We start from the raw sequence: 27,611 nt of genomic DNA on the forward strand, positions 1-27,611 counted from the left end.
GGCTGGGTGAAACAATGCCTGATGTGCTAGCTGGATTCTCACAAGCCACAAAATGCCAGTGCTGCCCTCTGCACAAGCTGGATGCCGTGTCTTCCCTCCCTGCCTGATCCTGTGCCGGCATAGAATAAGATCTGTATATGATGCAGTAGTGCCAAGAAAGGACAGAATACAGAGACATTAATTAGCTTCTCTCAAACTTACCAAGTTGCTGGCTACGGAGTTGCAGACAAGTAACTAAGAGAGACAAGGCCTCTCCAGCAATGAGTGCATCTTTGGTGGATACAGAATGCTGCCTCACACAGATCCCAGCATGTAGAGCTGTTGGTTCTCCTTCACTTCCTGAACTGCAATTACTCCCTGAAACAGATCAACAAATGGCAATTACAATAATTTTTGGTTTTTCCAAGGCATAACATTTGCTATTTATTTATTTAATTTATATCACCCTTCACCCAATATGGGACCCAAGGTGGTACACAACAGGAATTAAAACAAAATATAATTAAAACAAGAGAGGATATGAAAGGTTAAAAACCCCTCAGTTAAACAAATGATCATATTAAAAACATTAAGAGCATTAAAATGACAAAAAAGCACAACACATCCCAATTAAAAGACATTTTACATTAGACAGTAAATACTAATTTCCCCGGGGATCTTGGATGGGTCATTTGAGAGCTAACAGTTTTTCAGTCTGTCTGAACCCAAACTTGGCTTTCACAAGTTAGGACTGAATAGCTAGAAACACAATAAAACATTTTGAACAGCACAGTATTTAAGTCAGTACAGCAAACCCAGATGTTTCTATTCAGTTAAGCTAGTGGTGTACCTGAGCTGCTAAGCCGATTACGGATTCCAACAGGAAAGAGCGTGTTACTTTCTTTTATAGGCTGACTGCTCCCCACCAAGTCAAGACGGCCTGCAGCAGCAGCCCATGACAACCTCATGAAGCAAGCAACTGTAGATGTGAAATCATTTGCTTCCATTGTCTAAAAAAAAAAAGAGAGAGAGAGAAACAAGTTTTTTTCCTAGTTCAAAATATCTACATAAAGGCAAGGATGCAAGGATCCGAGATGCATCCAAATCCAAGGAATATCACTGGAAAATAGCTACTGATAAGGAGACTACAAGTGAGCATGCTGGGGGTACATGACAGTAAGAGTTGTATGACAATGGTGGGGAGAGGTAATAAAATTCTGCATACAGAATGCAACCTGACTCCATGCCAGGGCTTCTGCTACCACACTTGCACTACATACCTGTATTGCAACCCGTGCAGCAGGAATGATTTCCTCTACTCTAATGGAGGACCTGTCTGAGACAGATAGCTGGCGATAGGAGGACTTCTCTGGAGTTCCACAAATTGACATCTGTCTGCTGGTTTGTCGACTCACATTACGGAATGGACGTGAAGACAATGTTTCCACTCCATATTTAGCAAGATCCTCATCAAATAAGCTAGGCATTGTTTGGCCAACCAGCAAAAACCTAAACATAAAAAAGTTTGCTACTATGAAGAGTGAAAGTCAATGCAAACTCTAAGAAGGATTAAAGATCAATTAGTGTCACATGCCTCTACTTTTGAGAAAACTAATCACATACCTTGCCAGCTGCAGACAGATTGAATACACCCCCTGCCTTGTTTCATAGTCGACCTCTGATGGGATGGAGTCTCTCTGCATGACATTTACTACCAAACTGCAAAATAAAAATAACATTTATCAGTGAGATTTTTAAAATAGCAACAAAGCAAATCTGCCAAGAAAACTCCCTGAAAGGCTTGACTTAGGGCCACCAAAATGCAGAAAATGATTTGAAGGCGCACAGCAACAACTGAGTTATCAGAAATATGTTGGACAATACCCTGTTTTACCTTGTAGAAGCAAGAAAACTCAGCATCTCAGTATTTAAACTGAACACTGACATTTCAGACTGCATGGAAAACTGTAGGTACTGTACTTAAAAGCTGAAGCTTGTGATTCCAGATTCTCATGTTGCTACTCTGGGCACAGTTAATCTAATATCAATGCCTCCAAACTGTCTATTCTCACTGAAACATAAGTACAGATTCAGGGGGCAACAACAAAATAGGTTACTGTATTTTCCGGTGTATAAGACGACTGGGTGTATAAGATGACCCCCAACTTTTCCATTTAAAAGTTAGAGTTTGGCATATATTTGGCATAGAAGACTACCCCTCTTCCAACGCATGCTAAAGCTAAGAGATGCCTCAGAGAGGGGTGTCTTTTTCCCCTCAGCACACTCGGGCTGCATCCACACTGGAGAAATAACCTGGTTTGGCACCACTTTAACTCTTTTCTGGCTCAAGGCTATGGAATTCTGGGAGTTGGAGTTTGTTGTGGGCCTAGAGTGGACCCCACAACAAACTCCAACTCCCAGAATTCCATAGCCTTGAGCCAGAAAAGAGTTAAAGTGGTGCCAAACCAGGTTATTTCTCCAATGTGGATGCAGCCTCCCTTTCCTCCCTTTCTAGTGCAAAATCCTCATTTCACGCCACTGAGGTGGGTACTTGCAGCACCACAAAACCCACTCTGGGGTTTAAAAATAAAAGATCCACCCTTTCCCCCTCCTTTCCCCTCTTTTCCTATCTCTTGGCTTTCCTTCTATATGAGTGAGTGAGAGAAGGGCCAGAGAAGGATACTTAGAAAGAAAGAAAGAAAGAAAGAAAGAAAGAAAGAAAGAAAGCCAGGCCTCTTTTTTTTTAACCCCCCTTTCTGGACCTGGCAGAGAAAAAAAGAAGGCTCCCCTCCGGCCCCAGCCTCTCGGGCTCCGCTTTCCCCATTGCCTTGCATTGCTTTGCCTTTGCTTTGCTTGCAAAATGGTGCAGCTGTGAACTTAGCATTCCTCTGCTGCTGCTGTGAACCTGAGGAGCATAGGAGCATGAAATGGAGGATGGGATCCAGGGGGAGACAGAGGAGGAGGAGGAGGAAAACTGTGGCTGCATCCACACTGGAGAAATAAAGAGGTTTGGCAGCGCGTTAACTGAAGTTTCGGCACCTGGCGTATAAGACCCCCCCCAACATTTGAGAATATTTTCCAGGGTTAGAAAGTCATCTTATACGCCAGAAAATACGGTATGTATTTTTTGAGATAGGAGCCAATTCAACAGTAAACTAGAGATTAAGAATTTGCAAGCAGAAAACAACAACTGTGATGTGTCGATCCCTGCAGCTCTGAAACAGAACTGACAAAAATTTCTTTCTAATCTTCCTGTGGGCTCCTGTGAATTTATGAGGAATACAAGAATCAATCCCACTGTCCCGCTGATGATTTGGACAGCTGTTTCACATGACAGTAGGGAGGAAGTCAACAGTAAAGAACTCAGGAGTACATGGCAACTGCTTCTGGACTATGACAAAGTAAGATCACCCATATGATTGTGGATTGCTCCTTTGAACCACCAACAGAATGGAATTATTATTTAAAGAAAGTTATCTGGCAAACTATTTTCTGAGAACAGCTAAATTACAAATTCTGGGAGGACAGGACCAATCACAGAGAACAGTGCTGAAAGCTCAGGAAGCCAGAATTCACAGAGTGCACTGCAGTTGTGGTACTGTGGTAGTTGGAAGTCATATGAAGAAAGATTTGGGAAAGAAATAAACATGTAAATGTTTTATTTAAAATTTAACTAAGCAGGCAGCAGTAGCTGACAAAGTAAGAACTGGAAAAAAAACATAGTTTAGAAAGATAAAAATAATTAATGTCCCCACAATATCTAGTGCACCTGCTCAAATACTACTACTGACAGTGTAATTTCCAGTACTGGGAAAGCTCAAAGGTAAATTGTCACGCTTTTATAAGATTCTAGATAATGGTTAAGCTGATATCTTTAAAACTAACCTCAAGCCACCAGCTCTGAGGAAATTTTCACAAAAAGATTTGGCACAGTTTCTTGCCATTTCATCATCTGCTGTAGGCATTAGCTTGGAACTCAGGACCTGAAAAATATCATAGACTTCAGAAGAGGGAGTGATTTTCAATGAAGCCATGAGCTATGTGTGCCTCATCTAAGGGTAGTAAATATTTTCTATTCAAATGAGCAACAGTTTGTACTGTTCTATAACACTGCCATTCAAGATTAATCCATTATGCTATGGCATTTTGTTTCCTTATCAATTGAATTCAGTTAAGTCCTTTCAATAGACAGCCAATATAGTTAACATTGTTCACTCATTAAAAAACATTAACTCAAGATGAAGATCCTCTGACAATGAAGTCTACAAAAGTGTTCAATAAAGCCTATTTCAAAGTCAGTCTCAATGAAGAGCTGTTTGAGGAAACGTTAACACTGATGTAGCATTAAAAATGGAAGGGGATTATAGAACAGTGAAAGACTGTTACGTGGAATCTGAGCAACTGATAGACCAATATTTGGATGGCTGTCAGAGCATCATTACCACAGGACCCATGCAAAATGAAGCTGCTAAATTTACAAACATTGTAGAGAACCAAAAGCTCTGCTAATACAATAACATTCCACTTTAAGATAATCAGTTTACTTGCACACTCTTAACACTAAAGCTACAACACTTTTAGAACCCACTTTTAGTATCAAATTAAATGAGGTTATACTCAAAAATTGTTCGGCTAGTACCACAAGCACTGAGTTACAGTATTGCTTTTATTAGGAAGATGCCTTAATTTACCACTGATCATAGATAGTTCCCCTTCCTGAAATTTATTTTACCTCAAGATTATATAGTACTCTAAATGTAGACATTCCTGGAGCAAAAGACCTGAAAAGACTTTCGAGTATTGATGTAGCACTCAGCTGATGTTGATGCTTTGTAGACAATGATGGAGATTTTGAAGACTGAGAGTTTGATTCAGACAATAATGTTTTCTGAAAAAAGAGTAAACATGCAGAAATATGTGCAATTCTGATACAGCCTCATATAATAATTTCCACCAGCTCTTATAGTACTGACATTTTAAAATCAACAAAATGCTCAAGTATAGCATTTTTCATTACACTCTTTCAGAAATGAGTTCAACAGCTTTTTGAAGAATTTATGACACCATTTGCTCTCTGCTCTCACCAGGGAAAGAACATGTTGTAGACAACTCCTCTCTGTCCTCAGCAAGTATTTTATAATCTGTTTATCATTCATCAAAATTTATCAAAATTAAGTCTGAACCATTTGAATGCCCTTTCTACTACAGATTAATTTTTCTGACATTTTCTAACTTTCAAGAATATATTTGAAGGATCTAGGATCTGTTTGTTACCATTTTGCATAGATTAGCAGTTTTAAGATGAAAGTTAAATGAGCCTGTGGCTTAAATGGAAGTACATTAACAGATTCTGCTGCATCTTCAAGGGCTGTAGAATGCCAGTTAATATATAGCTGTGCTAACACTGCACTATTTTCCTGACCCAGTGAGAGTAAGCACATTAGCTATGCTATGTCAATCTTTACAAGCAAAACGTGTGTAGAGCAAAGGAAACTTCAAAAATCAAGAAACAGTTTTACCCATACCAAAAATCAATATAAACTTGCTAATGACTGTCCAAGTCTTATTCAATTAGGACCTGTGATTCTGTAGATTTTCTATTGTTTACAGCTCACTTTAATTAGCACTAATTCAAGCCAGCACTGAGAACTGTACCTAATTGTCTCACTGCTTATTTCAACCACAACAACAAGATCTGAGTAGAACTAGACAATCATGACTTCTAAACTTCACTTAGCAAGAAGCAAAAACAACAAAAAAGAAATACCTTTCGTCCCAGAGAATCTAGCTGATCAAGAGCTTCTTGAATAGCTGGATCAGTAGGAATCAGCAGAAGAAGCCTTCGTACTCTCAAAGTAATCCTAAAGAGAACAGAAGATATCCAGTTTTTACTAAAGTGAATGTTGTAAGCACTGGTAAATGCTTTATAAGCATATAGCTATTTCCTATTGCAGCCACAGCATTTCCACACTGTGCCAATGATGCTACATACCTTGGTTCCTCGAGGTTAGCAAGCTGGTAAAGCATGTCAAATACATTACACACGAGAGCCATCACTACTCCAGGGAGGGATTTTTCCTGGGGATTAAGAACATACAATTAGTTCCCCTATCTCTTTGAAGCAGTTTGGTAGGGTTCTCAAATTTTGTTAGTTTTTTTTAAAAAGCAAAGCAACAAATTTAAAACCTGACTTGGGGATGTCAACTACTTGCTGACATGAGGTGGTATTTTTAAACTCTTAACTCCTGAGTAAGAAACTCTGCCAAAGAAATCACAGCTTCTTCCAGCCATGCTGTATTTTCATGTATCTCAAAGGAAAGGAAAGAGTCAACAATATATCTCAAAAACTGTATCACTGACTGACTAAAGAATAATTAAAAATCAATGAACTTGGAATAAAGATATTTGTTCTTAACAGTTTTAGGAGAAGAAAATACTCTTTACTTTTTTTTCTTTTTAAGTCTGAATTATTTCAAAAATTCAGATGATTTCATTTTTTCAATCATCACCTGGGTTCTAGTTAGCAAGAACATGAAAAGGCTAGCTTTTGTTATTAGCACTTCCAAAGATATCAGTTAAACAGTAGGGTGGTGATGGGTGGGATTCATTGGAGTGCATTTCAGTTTCTGTCCAGCACACCATATTTCATTATTTCTTTCTTTAATTTATAACCTGCCTTTCTTCCAGCACAGGACCCAACACAGCTTACAGTAACTTAAAAGAAAATTCATCTTAAAAAAATTATGAAAGTTAAAAACACACACAAAGAAACAAGCAGTTTCTATTAAAAAGCATGTGGTAAAAACAGTTCAAAGCATGTTTAAAACATATAAAGGATTTTAAAAAACCATATTCAAACATCCCACTGCTACTTCATCTAACTAATTTTTAAGGTTCGCAAGGAGTTTGTGGCTTATGAACAAACAGATTTATGATACGTATTAGAAACCATGGTGTATGCAAAATATGTGTTTTAAAAATTATTTCTGTAATATATTATTCATATGGATAAACAGATCAGTGAGAAGAAACTTGCAAAGCAAAACATATAGTTATGTCTCAAAGATCCCAATCTGAAGAAATCCATTTTGTGAAGGTTTTAAATAGTTGCTGGTGACTAATGCGGGACAGAAACTGGCACATTGGGGAGCTTACTGTGAATGTCGATTCTAGCCAAGGAAAAGAAGCCACCCAAGAATGAGTTATTTCCCTTTGTGGGTTAATTCCAGACAAGGATTGGAATCGTGTTATTTCTGAAGAGTATTTCTTATTGGATTCTTAGCTCCTTCTCAATTCATTTCCAAACCACAAAAAAGGAACAGAAAGGAGCTTCTGTAAAAACAAAAAAATTGTCTTGCCACCCATGGGGGGGGGGGGAGAATGGATTCTTCTCCTTGGCTAGAATGGACATTCTAGCCATAAGTTTTCCAATGTGCTATTCTCTGCCAGAAGAGAAGGAGCCATCCAAGAAAAGGAATAACCCTAGAATGAATATATCCTTGAGAGAGTAAATAGTACGGAATTAAATTAGTCCAACAAGTCTTGCTAGAGCACCTTTCTGCCAAAAGAAACCCCAGCAGAGGCACATTCGTCTAGCCCATAATGCTTTGTAAAAGTGGAAACGGGTTGCTACTCCACAAATTTCTTCCAGAGGAGTATTAGTTAGGAAAACTACTAAAATGGTTGCTAACCTAGTAGAGCAGGGGTAGGCAACCTGTGGCCCGCGGGCCGGATGCGGCCCGGCGAGGCCTTGGGACCAGCCCCAGCCTGGTCCTGCCGCCGATTGCCGCCGGGGCCTTTGGGGGGCAATTGTCTATAGAAGCCTCAGAAACATGCATTTATATTAACATTTTTTAAAAAATCAGCAATTTTTTTCGTGTGTCCTCCATTTTTTTACAAAAGTGTCTTCCATTTGAAAATTTTGTCCTACATTTGTCCTGGTTTATTTATATATTTAATTTTAAAAAATTATTTAATTATTTATTTTTTGGCTTTGGCCCCCCAGTTGTCTGAGGGACAGCAACCCGGCCCCCGGCTCAAAAAGGTTGCCTACCCCTGTAGTAGAGTTTGCTGTCACATTGTGTGTCTTAGGTAGACTAAAGAATTCATAGGCTAGGAAAAGACATGCCTTGATCCATCAAATTAGTGTAGATGAAGAGACTTTCTTGCCTAAAGTGGTGGGCAAAAAGAAGACAAAGAGTGCTTCCATTCTCTTAAATGTCTAGTGCTCCTGATATACAGTTGTGCCATTGCTTCTCTAATAGGTAGAGTTCAGGAGGGCAGAAAGACAGTAGGACAATGGGCTGTGAGTAGTGAAAAAAAATTGTTTAAGTAAGAAACCTGGATCAAGCAAGGGAAAGAGTATCAAATTTACAGTAAGAGGAATCCATAGAAAGGACTGCCAGTTCTAAGATCCTCTTGGCTGAGGTAACTGCCATCAGAAAAAGTACCTTGATGGATGGAATTCAAAGAGGAACAATCTTTAGACATTCAAAAGAGTTTTTTAACACCTTGTGGTGATCGCAGACTGACTAGAGAAGTCCCCTGTGAAAACTTCTTATCATGAGGATGGGAAGAAATACGTTGCTTCTGGCTAGTTTACAAAATGGCCAAAGTTGTAGCTTGGCATTGTAATGAGAACATTTTCTGTGTATATTTGAGCTCCTAAATGGACCAACCAGTTGGAGAAAGGTGTTTTTTTGTGTGTTTGTTGACCACAAAGCTAGAGAGCTAAAGAACTGACAGGGGGGTCTCTAGGGCTTGCCGGGCCCCTCAGAATGTGTGAAAATTCAAAAGGGAAAGATATGGATGCCCTACAGTCTCTGCCAGGGGGGCAAACATTACCTTGGCTGAGGTCAATCCAGAAGGCAGTGTTTTGAAGTGATAGTGATGCCCAGGTAACAAAAACAAAGGTACATGTGAGATGAAGAATGGATAAGAATATGAAAATAAGCTTCCGAAAGATCTACTGAGAAGATGTAATCTCCTGGAAATATGTTTTTGGATTGTTTGAAAGCATTCCATTCAGAAGTGCCTGTACTTTACAAACTTGCTGACAAATCTGAGATCCAGAAACAGGAAAATTCTGTCCCTTTTCTTGCCCATTGTAAAGGGGATAAAGTACACCCATTGGAATATATTGCTTGGCTCTGTGAGTGAGATGCCCAAGTGACGAGATGTGACTTCTGGGATGGCTGCTTAGCTCTGAAACTCAAATGGATTGCTTGCTTAGGCTTTCTACCCCCATGAGCAACTCTCTTTGTTGAGGAGAAATAGAGATCTCAGCTTGTGGAGCAGAAGTGGTTGGGAAATTAAGGGTAGCCTCCGCTTCAATATCTATGGCTTTTTCCAAATGATTACCTATGCTAGCAGTCATAATCATACAATCAGGGTCTGCCACTTGGGGCAACAAAGTGACCACAGCAGCCTCAACTTCAGAGAGTTTGGAGGCAGAGCTGATTTCATCTTCAACAAGATTTACTTCCTCCTCAGCCAATTCAAGCTCTCAAACTGCAGCAGAAGATCTAGAGAAGACAGCCGCAATAGGGGCTGTAGGCAAATGCATGTCTTTACAATCACCACAGGGTTGGTTAAGAGCACTCACATATCCTGGACAACTCTCACAAACTTCACAGAGGGACTCTTGGGGCCAGAAGTGACTCTAAGTCCCCCCCCCCATTTTCTAACACCTACAGGAAAGCAGCGACAAAAAAAAAAAAGGGGGGGGGAAGGCAACAAGGAGGGAAGGGATAATTCAGTGAGAAGTGTTTTTTTTTTTGAAAGGCAAACTGGACAGAAGGACAAACAGCAAGGAAAAGAAAGGAAAGAAAGCCAACAGAAAGTGGAAGAGCAACTAGATGACCATTCCTGACCAAGGCAAGACAATGAACTGAGGAGCTAAGGATCCAATGAGAAAAACTCTTCAAAAATAGCACATGATCCCTTGCCTTGCCTGGGCAGCACTGCAAATTAACCCTTTCTTGGATGGCTCCTAGTCTGCCGGCTAAAAAAGAAAAAAAAATGATCACATGTCTGTATGAGAAAAAGAAACAAACTTTGGATGACAGCACTATGACAAGGTTTCAGCCCTTCCTGCTGTACCTGTTCCATTGCATATGATGAGCTGAAGACACTACTACTGTTGCTGGAGCTTGTGGAGGAATCTGCAGAGCTTGCTGATGGAGTTCCACTTCCCAATGTCTTTACAGTAAGTGTTTGTTCATCAGAGAAGCCTAGCTGGTGAAGAAGCTTTTGATCTTTATGCACTGTTAACTGAAATATAAATATTTTCTCTTAGCTTCAGCAGATATACAGATTAAAAATATAGTTGAAAGACCCCACAACATACCAAACTATCATTTGCAAATATCTGTATGTTATCCACAGGAGCACTCAGCAGCTTTGCTATCTTCCATCTGACACTTCCTATTGTTTCATTGCTATGAGCCTGTGAAAAACAAATTAACTAATTTTAGTTCATTCATGCTCTCAGTTCTGTGAATCAGTACTACCCCTAAATCAGTGAATTTTATAGCACTAAAGAGCACACAATGGTTTGGCTCATTTTCCAAAGTCCTTTCATTCAGAATATACCAATTGTACTAGTTTGTTACAAGTACAACTCACTTCCTACTGAAAAATTTCCATTTCTAGAAGACACTGAGAATTACGTATACCTACCTCTACTGTGAAGGTATCTTTGGTAGACTCATATGTAACATTAAGTGTTAACAGATGTCCATGAAAGGAAGCACCATGAGGTAGAATAGTACGTGGAACAGAATAAAGATCCTGCAGAGAAAAAGTAAAAAAAGTGATTATTTTCACAAACAAGTGAGAAGAACTACTTAAACTGGCCCAAACTATACTACTAAATGTCTGTACCTTAACTATCATCATAAGAATTTTTACAGCACATACAATATAAAATGTTTTGCCTTCACAGCCATTCAGGCTCCTTCCCTTGTATACTCCAAAAAGCTGCTCTGGAAGACTGCAGGATCTAAGAACACATGAGCTCTGCTAGATCAGATCAAAGGTCACATTCTGACACATTCTGCTTGCAAAGTAGCCCATCGTATTTTTTTCACTTTAGAGTTATTTATAGTTGAACTACATTTGCCATTTTAGGGCCTATTAACCTAGTTTTGAGAGATAATTTTGAAGCTGCCACTTTCTGTTTCAACCACCCTAAATAATAAAATTGGGTTCTTAGTATCTGCAGGGATTTGGTTCCAGGACCCCCCATGAATACCAAAATCAATAGATACTCCAGTCCCATTATGTACAATGGCATAGCAAAAAGGTATTCCTTAAATAAAATGGCAAAATCAAGGTTTGCTTTTTAAATATATATATTTTTGTAGCTGTGGTTGGATGAATCCGAAGATGCAGAATCCATGGATACAGAGGGCCTATTGTTCAGTGTCACCAGAAAACATGGTCACCTCGTCATTGCTCACTCTTAATCAGGGGTAGGCAACCTTTTTGAGCCGGGGGCCGGGTTGCTGTCCCTCAGACAACTGGGGGGCCGAAGCCAAAAAAGAAATAATTAAATAATTTTTTAAAAATTTAAATAAATAAATAAACTGGGACAAATGTAGGACAACATTTTCAAATGGTGGACACTTTTTTAAAAAAAGTGGAGGACACGTGAAAAAAATTGCTGATTTTTAAAAAAATGTTAATATAAATGCATGTTTCTGAGGATTCTATAGGCAACTGCCCCTGCGCGCGAGAGGCCAAAGGCCCCGGCGGCAATCGGCGGCAGGACCGGGCTGGGGCCAGTCCCAAGGCCTCGCCAGGCCGCATCCGGCCCGCGGGCCGCAGGTTGCCTATCCCTGCTCTTAATCCTAGATCATTTAGGAATAAATTTACTGCCCTCAATACTGATCCTTGGCAGACTCTAAATTTTAGAACCCTCCATTGAGAAAGCCAGCCATCTCTTGTTACTCTCCCTGGAAGAGTGTAGAAGACAGAGCTGAGCAGCAAGTAAAAGGAAGAATTAGACAACAACATCGCTCCACTCCCTTCTTTCAGTAGGATGCCTCAGCCCTCTCTGCATTCACAGGCTAAGCCTGAGTCCACCACACAGTTAATTATTACAGCAGAGTAATAATTATATGTGAGGTACACACCACTGATGTATGCTGTGGTATCCTTCACAGGATGGGGGCATGGAATGGCTGAGGTCCTTTGCTATGCACTGGTCTCACCCCTCAGTCAATCAGGTTGGCCTCAGCTGGCCTGTGTGTTGGTAGGGTTTAGGGAGTATAGAGAAGTCAGGAAAATAAAATTGTGGGGAGTTGGAAGTTTAAGGCAACAGTTATAACAGTTTAGAATTTCTTCTGGTCTGCTTCAAGTGGTTGGCATGTGGAAACAACCTATGTGGAGCGGATTTCTCCCTCAGCCTACCTCAGAATGAGCCTTCATTCTGGGTAGGACATAGTGTTCTTACATGTGTATGTGGGTGTGGTGTGATTACGTGTTTTCACAGAGGGAAGGCCCTTTAAGCAGTCTTGTGATAATACGGCTTCTGAAAAAGCCCAATTCAGAACTAGAATGACACCTACGCTATGTGCTGGTGGGTAGATGTAGGCTGCACATGAACACGTTATGGCATCAGTTATCAGCCATTTTAAGCTGAAGAGGGACTCATGTGCACTTAACACCACAGAGAGCCCTCAAGGATATTTTGCAGCTTTTGAATCTCCCAGATCCAAAATAAGATTCCTTTCCCCACAGGAAAACTGCACTCTTTGGGTTGTGATTTTCCTCTAAAAAGAAGCTATATCCCCCAGTAGAAGACACATGGTGTCCCCCAGCCCACCACCAGAAGCAAAGAAAACTTTTAAATCTTGCTTATTTCATGCAAAGAAGCTATAGGAGCCCCTGCAAGGTCCTGGAGGTGGAAAAACAATCACAGAACTGATGGATCTTACCAACTCATTTCAAATCATCCTTACTAGAAACAGAAAAATAACTTCTTTTTTTTGCCACTCTTCATAAAAGTGAATATAAGATGTAGCTAAATAAAACTGGGATCTGTTAACATAGACTTTTAATAGTTCTTGCCTTTGTCCTTCCCATAGGGTTTCTGTTGCAGATAACTTTGTTTATAGCCTGGAGCACTTGCTACTGATACTACCACAATTCATCTATAAAAGAATTGGAACTTAAAGTCTGATTTCCATGACAGAAAGTTAGCACTCCAATAACTGGTCCACTCAGTGGCTCAAAATAAAGGGGCACAGTGACAAACATGACTTTTTTTTACCTCTATAGTGATGACGTAGCGTTCTGCCAACAGTAGCAATCTCTCAATTATTATGAGTTTCGTTGACCTGAAGATTACAGTCAAGATAAATATTATGACATAGGCAACTGACACACACTAACATGATTCAGATATTATATTTCAATACTTAAGAGGATGATGAGAGACATGGCATGAGCTTGCATAGTCCTTCTCCATTTCCAGATCTCTTCTCCATATCTTTTCTGATGAACAAATTTGGCAAGTTATGCTCACATTTAGCCTCCAATAACAGTATAAAGCAAATTTGCATACCATGGTTTGACAGCACCAACTGTAACTTTCCTATTTAAACATTGTAGAAAGGTGCATTTAGAGCAGTGGTAGGCAAAGTGCAATCTGTGGGTTGCATGTGGCCCTCAGGACTGGATTTGAGGTCCCAGGATCCCCAGGGGTTAATTTCTTTTTCAAGCCATGGTTTTGCTCTAAAATGAATACCCTCTAGAGGTGTGGATGACATTAATCCCATGTTTGGCAGTTTCCTGAGCTTCCCTCAGGGGTCAAATACATTTTTTGCAGTTAAAAAAAAAGATTTTGCAGCAAAATGTTCTGTCAAGGTATGCAGAGCATTTCCACCACATTTTGTGTTTTCCCCAGCCAATTATGACTCAGGAAATGCCTTTTTTGAAACAGGAAGTGACTCCGGCACATTTTCTGTTATTTAAAAAAAGATCTCTTCTGGGCCTAAAATGGGATTTGGTGACAAAAAGTATTTTTGTTTTGCACAACCTCTTGACCATTCCTAGTCATCTAACATTTGGTTTGGATAACTATTTAGATCATGCTTACCTGTAGGGAGACTGTACTGATGTTGCCACAGTAGGCATTGCAGTTGCTGTTAGCATTTTGGTAGCTCTGGTAACAGCATGTGTCAATGTTGGCCCACCAAGTGCTGAACTGGCTGCCTAGAATGAAGAAGATCTCATACTATTTCTAAGATATTAGAGTGAGCAATCTATTCAGCTCTGAGATCCACAAAGGAAATACATACAGTCGGCCCTCCTTATACGCGGATTTGCCATCCGCTGATGGCAAATCGGGAAATTGTCCCCAATGGCGGTGTGCGTGCACGCGCGCCGCCATTGGGGACAATTTCCTTCTCCTCCATCCCCTGCCTCGCTTCCCTCCTCCCTTCCCTCCCTGCCTCCCTCCCTTCCCTTCCCCTTACCTATCTTCAATAATAATAATAATAATAATAATAATAATAATTTTTATTTATAGACCGCTATTCCACAATGATCATAGCGGTGTACAGTAAAATTGCAATACAATACAAAAAATTGCAAGGCCTCTCTTCCCCTCAAGATGGTGGTTGGAGGAGGGCTCTTTTTCTTCCAGGCCAGGCCTCTCTCCCCCTCAAGATGGTGCAGCGGCTTGGCCTCCACCGCCGCCGCTGCGAGGGAAGCCGGGTGGCAGCGGCGGAAGCCAAGCCTTGGCTTCCTCGCTGCCACCGTGAAAGGGCGCGATGGCGGTGCTGGAGGCCTGTTGGCCCCCAACAGCACCGCCACTGGGCCTTTCCCATGGCGGAGGGTGAGGAAGCAGGGCTGCCGCGCCAGAGGCCTTCAAGGCCTCTCGTGCCGGCCTCCGGCCTCCTCCAGGCCTCTGCCGCTGCCGAAGGGCCGGATACCGGTGCTGGAGGCCAACAGGGCCCCAGCACTGACACCCGCCCCTTCTGCGGCGCTGAGGAGGCCGGGTGACGGTGCCGGAGGCCTTGAAGGCCTCCCGCGCTGCTGCCCTCTGCGCGTCTTCTTCCCCACCTCCGCGCCTTTTTTTTGAAGATGAGGTGCGGAGGGCAGCAGCACTAGAGGCCTTCAAGGCCTCCAGCGCCAGCATCCGGCTTCTGCCGCCAGTGTTGGAGGCCAAGAGGCCCCAGCACCGATACCTGGCCCTTCGGCAGCGGCGGAGGCCTGGAGGAGGCCGGATGCTGGCGCTGGAGGCCTTGAAGGCCTCCGGCGTTGCTGCCCTCCGCGCTTCCTCTCCAAAAAACAAGGCGCGGAGGTGAGGAAGAGGATGCGCAAAGGGCAGCAGCGCGGGAGGCCTTCAAGGCCTCCGGCACCATCACCCGGCCTCCTCAGCGCCGCGGAAGGGGCGGGTGTCAGTGCTGGGGCCCTCTGGGCCTCCAGCACCGGTATCCGGCCCTTCGGCAGCGGCAGAGGCCTGGAGGAGGTGCTGTTGGGGGCCAAGAGGCCTCCAGCACTGCCATCGCTCCCTTTCACGGCGGTGGCGAGGAAGCCGAGGCTTGGCCTCCGCCGCCGCCGCCACCCAGCTTCCCTCGCAACGGCGGCGGTGGAGGCCAAGCTGCTGCATCGCAAGAGTAAAGGTAAGTAAGGGGAAGGGAAGGGAGGGAGGCAGGGAGGAGGGAAGCGAGGCAGGGGAGGGAGAAGGAAGTTTTGTTCCAATGGCAGCACGCGTGCATGCGCGCCGCCATTGGAACAAATGGGACTTGAGCATATGCGGATTTTGGTATACGCGGGGGGGTCCGGAACGGATCCCCCACGTATACCAAGGACCCACTGTACATGCATATATAAAACTGCACCTGCACTTGTTTTATTATTAACACAACAAACATAGAAGTGCAAAACTGCAACAGGAAGATATGATTTTATTTTAAAGCCACTTGTTTTAATTGATAAGTGAGTGATGTTTAGATTGTCCTGTATTTTTAATTAATAAAATTTATTTTAAAAAATTAAAAAAGCCACTTGTATAAATATTCAGAAAAGTGGATTGTGTACAACATAAAGTGCAAATAACTTTTGGAAACTACATGATAATTATACAAGGAACACAGAAAAGGGATTTCTTTTTAATTTTAGAAAATACCACTTACCTCTAATCTTGTGTAACAATCAGCAATAAACTTCTTATGGAGTGACACAGAATCCTGAAAGAAATACAGGGTACCAAGTTATGTTAAAACCTGTAGCAATTCACATATACTGCTGCCCTCCAAACGTTGGGGATGACAAAAATTCTACCTAACATGACTGAAAATCGCATTATGGGCACTAACATCTGGACAGCCCCAGGTTGCCTACCCCTAACATACACAAGAAGCATACACAGTGTTATTATTAATTGAGGTATACTTGCAGTTTTATATAGTTTACAATCTTATAGCTTGTCACTGCTAGAGGTGTACAAATGAAAGAAATCAGAAGCATTCACAACCTGTCAGAGACAAGTAACCATTTACTTTGGCAACTACAATCACATGAAGAAAGGTAGATAATGGAGAAAGAATGGAAAGTTGAGATTCCACTGATCTCCTTAACTCTGTTTTTGATAATTATCTGAATATGGTCCATATTTAACTTCCAGGACCAGATGGCTATCTCCTGTTTATGCAAAGCCCTTTAAAATACTTACCTTTTTCAATCTTGGATTTAGATTAATGTAACTGTAGTTTATTATTAGCTGGATGGCTTCATTAGCTATTTCTTCATCAGGTGATTCCATTGCAATTTTCCAAATGAAATCCATTCCAATCAGTTCCAGTTTTTCTACATGCTACACACACAGAAACAGTATTTGGATCAGACAATTCAATTCAAGATACTATTGAAATAGTTCAGATTGCAAATTAGTCCCCCCCCCCTCCCGCCTTCTGACAGACTAGCAGGTGGACTTACTGGATGGCCCTCTTTTAACAAGGAAAAGAATGTGATTCAAAATACCATCTCCTGAGCAAATGGTTTTCATGATCATGCTTTAGTTTTTGCCCTGTCACCTACTTCAATGCTCCCTTCATCTCATGACAGAAATATAGATTTTCTCCTTTCATTACGTGGGAGAACAACATGTCCTATAGCAATTTGCCAGCAATCACAATATCACATCAGGACAACATAATGATTTGACCTGATATGCCAATCTAACACCAGAAGTGAATATATGCTCCCTACCAAAATTAATCCCATAGCTCACTTGACCTGTACAGACATCCTAACATTCTAACAAGTGAGGATCCAAAAGAAAAAAAAATACTTTAGAGTGGGAACCTTTGTCCAATTTCTGATAGATGTCATCATCCATCATGCCCTGCCTTGCTATGCAGAAGCAGAAGTCTAGTCTAGTGTGAACAAGTATACAGTCAGTTTCCGATTAAAGCATATGGATGGCTGATCTCATACGCACCAAGCACTTGGTACGTGTAAATACCACAGTGTACATTTTAAATGTGTTCTCTGCTACATAGTAGGCTTAGCAAAATTCTTCTTACTATTAATTAAATCAATTCTGCTGCTTCATTATCTGCCCTAATGGCATTATTAGTAGTATTATTAGTATTTAATTAATACTCTAAGGCCTGTTACAGACTGTCAGAATAAAGCTGCTTCGGGTCTCTTTGGAGATATGCTGTTTAAATGATGCATGCTTCCTAAGAATCCGGAAGATGCACCAAAGCTGCACTCTAGTCCTTAGGACTGGAGCATGGCTTTGGTGTGACCTCCGGACTCTTAGGACCCATGCATCATTTAAACAGCATACCTCCAAAGAGACCCGAAGCAGCTTTATTTTGGCAGTCTGTAACAGGCCTAACTTTCTCCAATAAACCACACTCAGTGTGGCTTATCAGAAAACAGTACAAATACTTAATTCAGACAAACCATTTAAAGCTTGGGATAAAGATATAACAAAATTTATTTGGCAAGGTAAGAGACCAAGAATAAAAGTGAAATTGATGCAGGACGCTCAAGAAAGAGGAGGTCTGGCTCTTCCTAAATTACAACTATATGCGGAAGCATGTAGTCTTATGTGGTTGAAGGATTGGATAAATTTGGAGGAAAGGAGATTGTTAGAAATAGAAGGGGAAGGTTTAAGTTACGGATTCCATGCATATCTAGCATATGAGAAAGAAAAGGTTAATCAAATTGTAAATAATCATAGCGTGAGAAGAAATTTGTTAAGAGTATGGAGCAGATATAAAAATAGAATTATTCATCAATTTCCTATGTGGCTCTCACCTCATGAGGCTATTTATAGGAAAGAGATGATTCAGAGAGAGAAATGGTTTAAATACAGTGAATTAACAAAGAAAGAACAAGGTAAGATTAAATTAAAAACACAAGTAGAATTGGAACAGATAGGATTTGATATGGGGTGGTACGCATATAGGAGAATATATGAGAGAACCTTAAAGGATTTTAAAATTTATGGAGAAGTAGAAAATAGAACAGAATTAGAGAGGTTATTAACAAAAGATCAGGACAATCTGATTGGGAAAATATATAAGAAATTATTGGAATGGGAAATGGAAGGAGAGATTGTTAAAGATACTATGATTAAATGGGCCAGCTATATTGGATATAATATACAATTTGACCAATGGGAACATGTGTGGACAAAGGGATTAAAATATAGTGCATCTCAAAACATAAAAGAAAATTGGTATAAAATGTTTTATCGATGGTATCTAACTCCGGAAAAATTAGCCACAATTTATAAAAATAGGGATAATAAATGCTGGAAATGTGGGGAAACGGTAGGTACGTTCATACACTGCTGGTGGAATTGCAAAATTATAAAGAAATTTTGGAGGCAAATCAGAGATCTAATTGAGGAAATATTGCAAATTAAAATAGATTTAAAACCAGAAAGCTTTCTCTTGGGAATATTCGAAATTAATAATGAAAGGAAGTATGGGAAACAACTTTTTTACATGACTACAGTAGCAAGAATTTTAATTGCGCAAAGCTGGAAAACAAAAGATATTCCGAAGATAGAACAATGGATTTCAAAACTCATGGAGATGATAGTAATGGATAAAATGACACAAATAATAAGAGATGAACGAATGGGGAATATAACACAAAAAATTAAGGAAGAATGGTTATTAGTGTTCAGATATGTGAGGAAGCAATATGGAAAGGAGTTTATTTATGATTATTGATTGATTGAATTAATGAGATCTGGAAGGGTTTTTTTTCCCTGTTAATTTATTTGAGTACTCTGATTTGTGGTATAAAATAACAGCAGGATATTTAGAGGATAAGATAGCACTCGTAGTGGAGAAATAGATAAAGTACAATAGATAATATACAGATAGTATTAGTTAAGGGTTAAGGTAAGAGATGTGGAAGAAAAGAAATTAAAGGGGAAGGAAGCCAAATGGATGAGTGTAAGTAAGTAGGGGGTATGAGTGGGATAAGGGGATGTACGATTTGTTTAGAATAAGGGGTGGGAAGGTATATTTGGGTAGGTGGTGGGGGTGTGGGAGATTTATGTATATGCTTGAAAGAGTATTGTGTGGTGTTATGTTATGTTTTTCTTTTTGTTTTGTGTGTTATTAATAAAACTTTATTTTATTAAAAAAAAAAGAAAACAGTACAAATACTTAAAATGAAAAAAAAATATAAAAATGAAACAGTCCAGTCAAAAGCCTATAAGTGATGTCAGTTACCAGGTTCATAGCCTTGGGGGGGAAATCATTTACCTATCCAGACAAAGGTAACAGGGAAGGATTTATTTTCATTTAAAATAAATAGATTCAGAGTACATTATCTTTAAAAAATCAACAAGGACACATAAAAGAATGCATGTCCTAAGAAGTAAAATGAAATAAATAAACTTTAAACTGTATTTTCATGTGCATTATAAGAACAAATGAACTGTTGTGAGCCCTAAACATGTTGACTTGAGGAAAATTTATATATGTAACTGTAGAACAAGGGTGGGCAACTACTAAGGGTTGTGGGACTGTATTGGCCCTCCATAAGACTTGGAGAATAACACCTCTTTCCACCATACTTTATTATTTTTTAACTTTTATTTACCCAAAACAACCTCCACACCCCCTGGGGAAATTGCACTTTTTTTTTGGTCCAGGTCATTTAATGCCCAGAAAAGACCTTTCTTAAATAGTAAGCTAAGGGGCATGAGAGGGGCATTTGAAAAAAAATGGGAGGGGTTTGTATACAGCCCATAGACTGCACTTTTCCGACCTTACTTTAGCAAATCTAGCATATATCAAATACATTTTATTGATCGGTATTTCTATAACATACCTCTTTTCCAAATAAACTTTTGGCTGTGAACTGTATACTGATATAAGGTTACAGGCAGCTACTTACCAGCTGGGTTCCTTGTCGCTTCAACCGATGATCACAGAGGTTCACATTTTCAAAAAAGGTCTTAAACAAACCAAAACCTGTTTTTAAAAATTAACATTTTAAAGGGATTTTTGCTATTTTCATTTAAATGAAAATCAAAAACATTGTTTATACAAAGCAAAGGGTTCAAGGCAAGTAAAGAATGCTTCTAATGTAATTCAGAATTTTATGTGTAGAGGTTGATAACAAGTGATTTTCTTGCCTCTACCTCATCAACCCAACAAACTCCTTCTTTTGAGTCTCTGGAGAATCCGAGGACTGGGCTGTGGTACAGAAGTTTACAGAGAAGGAAGGCACAAAAACTGAGTGGAGACATATTCTGCAAGCAGGAGCTGATGATGTCTGTCTAATCAGTGAGTTTTTCCTTCATCCAATCCAGATCACCTCATTGGGAAAGGTCTCTTACCCCAAGAGAGATGTTTATGTAGTCTGGCATGACATGTTACAAAGTTACCAACTCCCTTTCTGATTTTTTTTTAATCCCTTCCAATTTTTAGTAGCTGCAGGTTCCTTATTCTCTTCTAAAATCTGACAAATATGCAGAATTAATTTATGAATAAGGAGAAATTACAAATAAAAAAATAAATAAAATACATACCATTCATAGTGATTTCATAGGACTCTAATTTAAGGATTTTTTCCTTAAAAAGTTGCTGTTGCACATCACTCTCAAGATCATGCTGTCCTTTTGTAAACCATTCAAAACACATCTGTGAATATAATGTACAGTATAGTTCAACTCTGTACTAAAACCATATTTAATTTTATATTACCCTAAAACAACAACTTGCTCAGTTAACTGCTAGAAATCCAAGGCAAGTTTAATATTAGTACAGATGCCAGTTAAGATAGTACTGATAGATTGTTTATTCAGATTATTGCATAAATTAGTAGACATGCTATCACAGAGCCGAAAGAGACCGGCTCGAAACGCAAGCTTCCCAAAGGCTGGGGGGGGGGGGGGACATATGCACAACGCATGATCCAATGCCACTTGGAAGCCGCCGGGCTGCCCACATGTGGCCCAGCTTCAAGGCGCTGCAGATGTGCGGTGTTTACATGCTACACACCGCAGGAGTGTCATAAAGCAGCTACAGGGAGGGAAATCTGACTTTCAGATGGCTCAAAAAAGAGTGGCATTTTGCTGCTCCTTTTTGGGCCAGCAAAAAACTGGATTGGGGCTGTGGAGTGTGGTTGCTGCGGCCACAATCTTTGGGGAGGTCTGTTTCACCCCACAGTTAACAAAAGAAAATTTGTTTTTATACATACTCAGCACGCATGCGTGCACACACACACTTGTGTGACCAGATTTCAGGCCTTTATCACTTCATCACGTAATTAACTTAATGATCACTTTGGAGGAAGAAGACAGTGAGATATGAATACAATCTTCTGGACAAATTAGGTGCTTTTGCTTCTAAATGCCTCACTATTATGCCAAGAAAGGAATTCATTTTGAGGTATGCTACTTTTAGTGCTTCATTACACCAACAAAGCATAATAAATAAAAACTACATATTAAACTTGTAAAATAGATAACATTTTATATATTAAAACTCATATTGTCAGCTTCTCACCTCTCGATCTAGTTCACAAACCTCTTGGCCGGTTACAAGGCATTCCCAGATTTCTCGAGCACGATTCCATCCTAAATAAAGTGTTGCTTCTTGAAGGAAAAATGCCAGAAATTTGAGATGTGCCTCCAAGTACTGGGAAAAGAGTAAATGTGACTGATTTTACTTGATCCTTTTTTGAACAGATAAATTCACTATAAATTTCAAAGTCTTTTTACACCACTAACATCATCTCAAAAACATTATACATGTATTCCAGGCCTTATCAACTGTTTTGGTTTTATTAGCACAGTTCTGCTTACCTCTCTATATGTGTATCGACCATCAACTAATGTTGCTCCAGAAAGGCCTCCAGGACTTGCTACTGAAGCAGCCAATCTGTGGCATGCTATTAAGCTTCCTGTCACCAATTTCACAATCTCAAAATTTTTCTTCAAATCCTGAATAATGCTCTTGGCAAAAAATAATGGAAAACAAGTGTTATGCATTTACATTACAATGTGTTAATCAGAGAATTACTATTAGACTTTGAATACTTAGCTGGAAGGTTCCTGTTTGCAGTCCAAAAACCTGTAGGTGTTTTTGTATACATCCAAAAAATCCCTACAGGTTTTTGATTTTTGTCATTGGATCTACTTACCACAATTTTCTTTTTATTGTCTGTTTGGGGTTTTTTTTATGTTTTTGTTTGGTGTGGTTTTATTTTTGTTTTTTTTCCCCCTCTTTTTTTCTGTAACTGCTAAATTTTAATAATAAAATTTTTTGGTTGCCTTTCAAAATAAATAAAGCTTTGAATACTTAGCTGGAAGGTTCCTGTTTGCATTCCTAAAACCTGTAGGGATTTTTGTATACATCCAAAAAACCCCTACAGGTTTTTTATTTTTGTCATTGGATCTACTTACCACAATTTGCAATCATACCACCACCCTATGAAGGATTTCAGCTTTGTACCGAACACCTTCATTTTAGCTAGCTCAATATAGAATACTAGCTTCCAGTTCCAAAGCTGATTGGTTTATTATAAAGATTTATTGTTAAAATGTCACAAGCATGACTTCATTAAATTCATATGCCACTAATTTTAATCCTTTTGTTGTTCAATCTGTTTTTATACTGGCCACTGTTTAGTATTTGAATTATTTTATTGGTCTTTGACGTTTTATCTTTTCTGTCCTGCTTGTATTTTGTTTAATTGCTGCACTTTTATCATTATAGGTACTATGCACAGAAAGATAAAATATAAATTGAAATAAATTTGTATTTCTTTTTTCATTTACATCACAACATGCACTAAAAATGGGAATTGAGATGGTTCACAGTAAGAAAATTAGAACAAACAAATTAAAATCACAACTTTATATATAGCACTCAAACAGTAAAAATGTCCTTCCATGCCACGAGTGAGTCTAGCAGAATAAAAACATCTGCCTGCTGCAGAAAGGACAGGCAGGAAGGGGAGACTATTTCCTATTAGTGAGGATTCAATATGTTGAACTATCAGACTCCAAAGTCCCCATCTCAAATGCTGCTTATAAATATATTGTTATGAATTCATTTCAGAAAATATCTATACTGCTCACATTTAAAAAACACACACAAGTGGATCACACTATAAACAGATACAATACAATATCAGCCATTAATGAAAAACCAGATGACACTGGTATGAATTAATAACTAGGAACATGCTTGAATAGATAGATGGGCCTTCAGTTAACAGTAAAAATGATTCCTCAATGCTTCTCACTTTCTTTTTTTTCTCTTTCCCCCACTGATCATACAAAAATTTGCAATTTTGTCTTGAAATGTTCTTACCTTATCTTGTTTTTGGTAGGTTTGCTTAATAAATGAACGGGTAATTTCGTGGAGCTGACGTAAAGCTGGTACTACCCATACAAACTGGGGATTATGATGCTGTGATGACTGAAAATAAGTTTGAACAATTTTCAGTAACAATGGCTCCATGGAATAAACTTTCTGTGATTTTTTTTCATTCTTGATTATTTATACAATTTGTACTAGTGATATACCTCAACACAACCCCATCAGATCCATATTCTCTTCAGTCTCTTCTCTTAGTAAAAATATATGGAGAGTTTAGTTAAATTAAACTGATAAAGACAATGATGGTGATACAGAAAGCCAATAATGGCTATAGAATTAACACATTAGGTAGTTCACTTACAGATGCTTGATATAGAGTCAAGATTGGCGCAATTCTTACTGCATGTCCAAAATATTAGGCATGTGTTGTATCAACCTTACATTTCCTGACAAAACACAGTCTGGGAAACTGGGGTCACCACTAACTACACCCAGAAATCAGGAAATGGCTGGGACTTCATGGTTTGTACATTTGAGATAAGGTGAATTTGGCCACTTGCTGGATGGAATGGCAAGCTCAAATATATTAACTTTTCAAAAATCTTTCAAATAACCAAAGTATTCTTACTTCACTATCATCTGAGACTGTTTTGCTTTACTCCCTATAAATAAAATACTTCCAAAATAGAAAACTAACCCTCTTAATATCTTCTATGCATTTGATGATATAGCTTCGTTTTATTGCTTCCTTCACTGCATATGCATCGCTGAGGATTGTCAAGTGCTCCTCCAAGGCCTGCTGAATTAAACTGCTAGGTAATGTTGGAAGATGAGCTAAGTCCCACAGAACCTCAAGAACCTACAAGGTTATAAACACAGAGAAAATTAACACTATCCATTACAGATGTTAGTATCTGTATACAGTTAACAATTGGATTTATTACTCATGCCTTTCCAGTGGTTGTATCTACTCGTGCTTCCCGGCCAATACGTCCTATCAAACTTAAGAGCTTCTGTCTCACTCTATCACTTTCTGATTCCCAACTCTGTAACAGAAAGAACACTGGATAAATAAAAACCAATAAGCATAAAACAATTATTATAGTTGCACAACGGTAATAAGCATAATGCAGATTTCAGTTAACCGAGAATTTGGAAATGCTAATACATAGTAAAAATTAATTTCAACAAAACTTTCACCTGATCCTACAATTATTTTTTAATTATGTTAGCAACAGAACTTTACTAAAGCAAACCTGGTGTCTAGGAATATTTGATACAATGAAAACTGCATTTTAAATAATTACAGGATAGAACAGTTTCAACGAGAAATTTCAACTACTCAAATTGGATTATTATTAACAGTGAAATTTTAATTTAAGTGCATTATTTATAATGGAACTACTGAGAGTCAGCATGGTATAGCAGCAACTTGAAGGTACAGTCGGCCCTCCTTATACGCGGATTTGCCATCCGCGGATTTGAGCATCCGCGGATGGCAAATCGGGAAATTGTCCCCAATGGCAGCGCGCGTGCACGCGCGCCGCCATTAGGGACAATTTCCTTTTCCTCCCTCCCTTCCCTCCCTGCCTCCCTCCCTTTCCTTCCCCTTACTTACCTTCTCGGCGCAGCGGCTTGGCCTCTGCCGCCACCGCTGCGGGGGAAGCTGGGTGGCAGCGGCGGCGGCCAAGCCTCGGCTTCCTTGCCGCCGCCTCTTGGCCCCCAACAGCACCGCCACCGGGCCTTTCCTGCAGTGGCGGAAAGGAAGTAGGGCTGCCGCGCCGGAGGCCTTCAAGGCCTCCCGCGCCGTCATCTGTCCTCCTCAAGGCTTCCGCCGCTGCCGAAAGGCCGGATACCAGTGCTGGAGGCCAAGAGGCCCCAGCACCGACACCCGCCCCTTCCGTGGCCACGGAGGCCTGGAGGAGGCCGAGTGCTGGTGCTGGAGGCCTTGAAGGCCTCTGGCGCTGCTGCCCTCCGCGTCTCCTCTTCCCCACCTCCGTGCCTTTGTTTGGAAGAAGAGGCACGGAGGGCAGCAGCGCGGGAGGCCTTCAAGGCCTCCAGCGCCAGCACCTGGCTTCCGCCACCGCGGAAGGGCCGGGTAGAGGTGTTGGAGGCCAAGAGGCCCCAGCACCGATACCTGGCCCTTCTGTGGCCGCGGAGGCCTGGAGGAGGCCGGGTGCTGGCGCTGGAGGCCTTGAAGGCCTCCCGCGCTGCTGCCCTCTGCGCCTCCTCTTCCAAAAAAAGGCACGGAGGTGGGGAAGAGGAGGCGCGGAGGGCAGCAGCGCCAGAGGCCTTCAAGGCCTCCAGCACCAGCACCCGGCCTCCTCCAGGCCTCCGTGGCCACGGAAGGGGCGGGTGTCGGTGCTGGGGCCTCTTGGCCCCCAACAGCACTGCCACCGGGCCTTTCCTGCGGTGGCGGCAAGGAAGTAGGGCTGCTGTGCCGGAGGCCTTCAAGGCCTCCCGTGCCGGCATCTGTCCTCCTCAAGGCCTCCGCCGCTGATGAAGGGCCGGATACCGGTGCTGGAGGCCAAGAGGCCCCAGCACCGACACCCGCCCCTTCCGTGGCCACGGAGGCCTGGAGGAGGCCGGGTGCTGGTGCTGGAGGCCTTGAAGGCCTCTGGCGCTGCTGCCCTCCGCGCCTCCTCTTCCCCACCTCCGTGCCTTTTTTTGGAAGAGGAGGCGCAGAGGGCAGCAGCGCGGGAGGCCTTCAAGGCCTCCAGCGCCAGCACCCGGCCTCCTCCAGGCCTCCGCGGCCACAGAAGGGCCAGGTATTGGTGCTGGGGCCTCTTGGCCTCCAACACCTCTACCCGGCCCTTCCACGGTGGCGGAAGCCGGGTGCTGGCGCTGGAGGCCTTGAAGGCCTCCCGCGCTGCTGCCCTCCGTGCCTCTTCTTCCAAACAAAGGCGCGGAGGTGGGGAAGAGGAGACGCGGAGGGCAGCAGCGCCAGAGGCCTTCAAGGCCTCCAGCACCAGCACTCGGCCTCCTCCAGGCCTCCGTGGCCACGGAAGGGGCGGGTGTCGGTGCTGGGGCCTCTTGGCCTCCAGCACTGGTATCCGGCCTTTCGGCAGCGGCGGAAGCCTTGAGGAGGACAGATGACGGCGCGGGAGGCCTTGAAGGCCTCCGGCGCGGCAGCCCTACTTCCTTGCCGCCACTGCAGGAAAGGCCCGGTGGCGGTGCTGTTGGGGGCCAAGAGGCCTCCAGCACCGCCATCGCACCCTTTCACGGCGGCGGCAAGGAAGCCGAGGCTTGGCCTCCGCCGCTGCCGCCACCCGGCTTCCCCCGCAGCGGCGGAGGTCAAGCTGCTGCGCCGAGAAGGTAAGTAAGGGGAAGGGAAGGGAGGGAGGCAGGGAGGGAAGGGAGGAGGGAAGTGAGGGAGGGGAGGGAACTTTTGTCCCAATGGTGGCGGGCGTGCACGCGCGCCGCCATTGGGACAAATGGGACTTGAGCATACGCGGATTTTGTTATACGCGGGGGGTCTGGAACGGATCCCCCGCATATAACAAGGATCCACTGTACACAGTAACAACAATACTGAATTATGCGTATACAGTTTTCAAGGAATTAATCCACCTCAAGTAAAGCTTATCAGATAGTAACAGACAACTGGAAGGTCCCTTAATATATTTACTACAAAGTAAGCTGTTCTTGGTATGAAATCTAAACTAGCCTATATACTCGACTATGTCAACCTCATGTATAAATCAAGGGCAGGCTTTGGGACCAAAATCATGGATTTTGATATGACCCATGGAAAAGTCAAGGGTAAAACAACTTAGGGGCATATAACAAATGATGTAAAGGATA

At 41.5% G+C, this 27,611-nt stretch overlaps 1 protein-coding gene across 4 annotated transcripts in view; it reads right to left on the reverse strand.

Moving 5' to 3' along the window:
* The window catches only part of USP24 (ubiquitin specific peptidase 24), a 117,720-nt gene that overhangs the window by 46,407 nt on the left and 43,702 nt on the right, over positions 1 to 27,611 (reverse strand). For all 4 annotated transcript variants that reach the window (XM_089515232.1, XM_089515233.1, XM_089515231.1 and 1 more), the window contains 22 exons: positions 24,758 to 24,853; positions 24,505 to 24,666; positions 23,799 to 23,906; positions 22,286 to 22,435; positions 21,987 to 22,118; positions 21,008 to 21,119; positions 20,371 to 20,447; positions 16,667 to 16,807; positions 16,128 to 16,181; positions 14,084 to 14,199; positions 13,256 to 13,322; positions 10,660 to 10,770; positions 10,328 to 10,426; positions 10,081 to 10,251; positions 5,972 to 6,057; positions 5,747 to 5,840; positions 4,712 to 4,867; positions 3,865 to 3,962; positions 1,603 to 1,698; positions 1,260 to 1,488; positions 830 to 989; positions 202 to 357 (listed from right to left, as the gene is read on the reverse strand). In XM_089515232.1, the coding sequence (XP_089371358.1) occupies positions 202 to 357; positions 830 to 989; positions 1,260 to 1,488; positions 1,603 to 1,698; positions 3,865 to 3,962; positions 4,712 to 4,867; positions 5,747 to 5,840; positions 5,972 to 6,057; positions 10,081 to 10,251; positions 10,328 to 10,426; positions 10,660 to 10,770; positions 13,256 to 13,322; positions 14,084 to 14,199; positions 16,128 to 16,181; positions 16,667 to 16,807; positions 20,371 to 20,447; positions 21,008 to 21,119; positions 21,987 to 22,118; positions 22,286 to 22,435; positions 23,799 to 23,906; positions 24,505 to 24,666; positions 24,758 to 24,853 (2,671 nt within the window). The remainder of the gene's footprint in view (positions 1 to 201; positions 358 to 829; positions 990 to 1,259; positions 1,489 to 1,602; positions 1,699 to 3,864; positions 3,963 to 4,711; positions 4,868 to 5,746; positions 5,841 to 5,971; positions 6,058 to 10,080; positions 10,252 to 10,327; positions 10,427 to 10,659; positions 10,771 to 13,255; positions 13,323 to 14,083; positions 14,200 to 16,127; positions 16,182 to 16,666; positions 16,808 to 20,370; positions 20,448 to 21,007; positions 21,120 to 21,986; positions 22,119 to 22,285; positions 22,436 to 23,798; positions 23,907 to 24,504; positions 24,667 to 24,757; positions 24,854 to 27,611) is intronic.

Source organism: Sceloporus occidentalis, unplaced genomic scaffold, assembly GCF_023333645.1.
Source record: "Sceloporus occidentalis isolate IW3139 unplaced genomic scaffold, rSceOcc1.0.p SCAF_3, whole genome shotgun sequence".
Taxonomy (NCBI): Eukaryota; Metazoa; Chordata; class Lepidosauria; order Squamata; family Phrynosomatidae; genus Sceloporus; species Sceloporus occidentalis.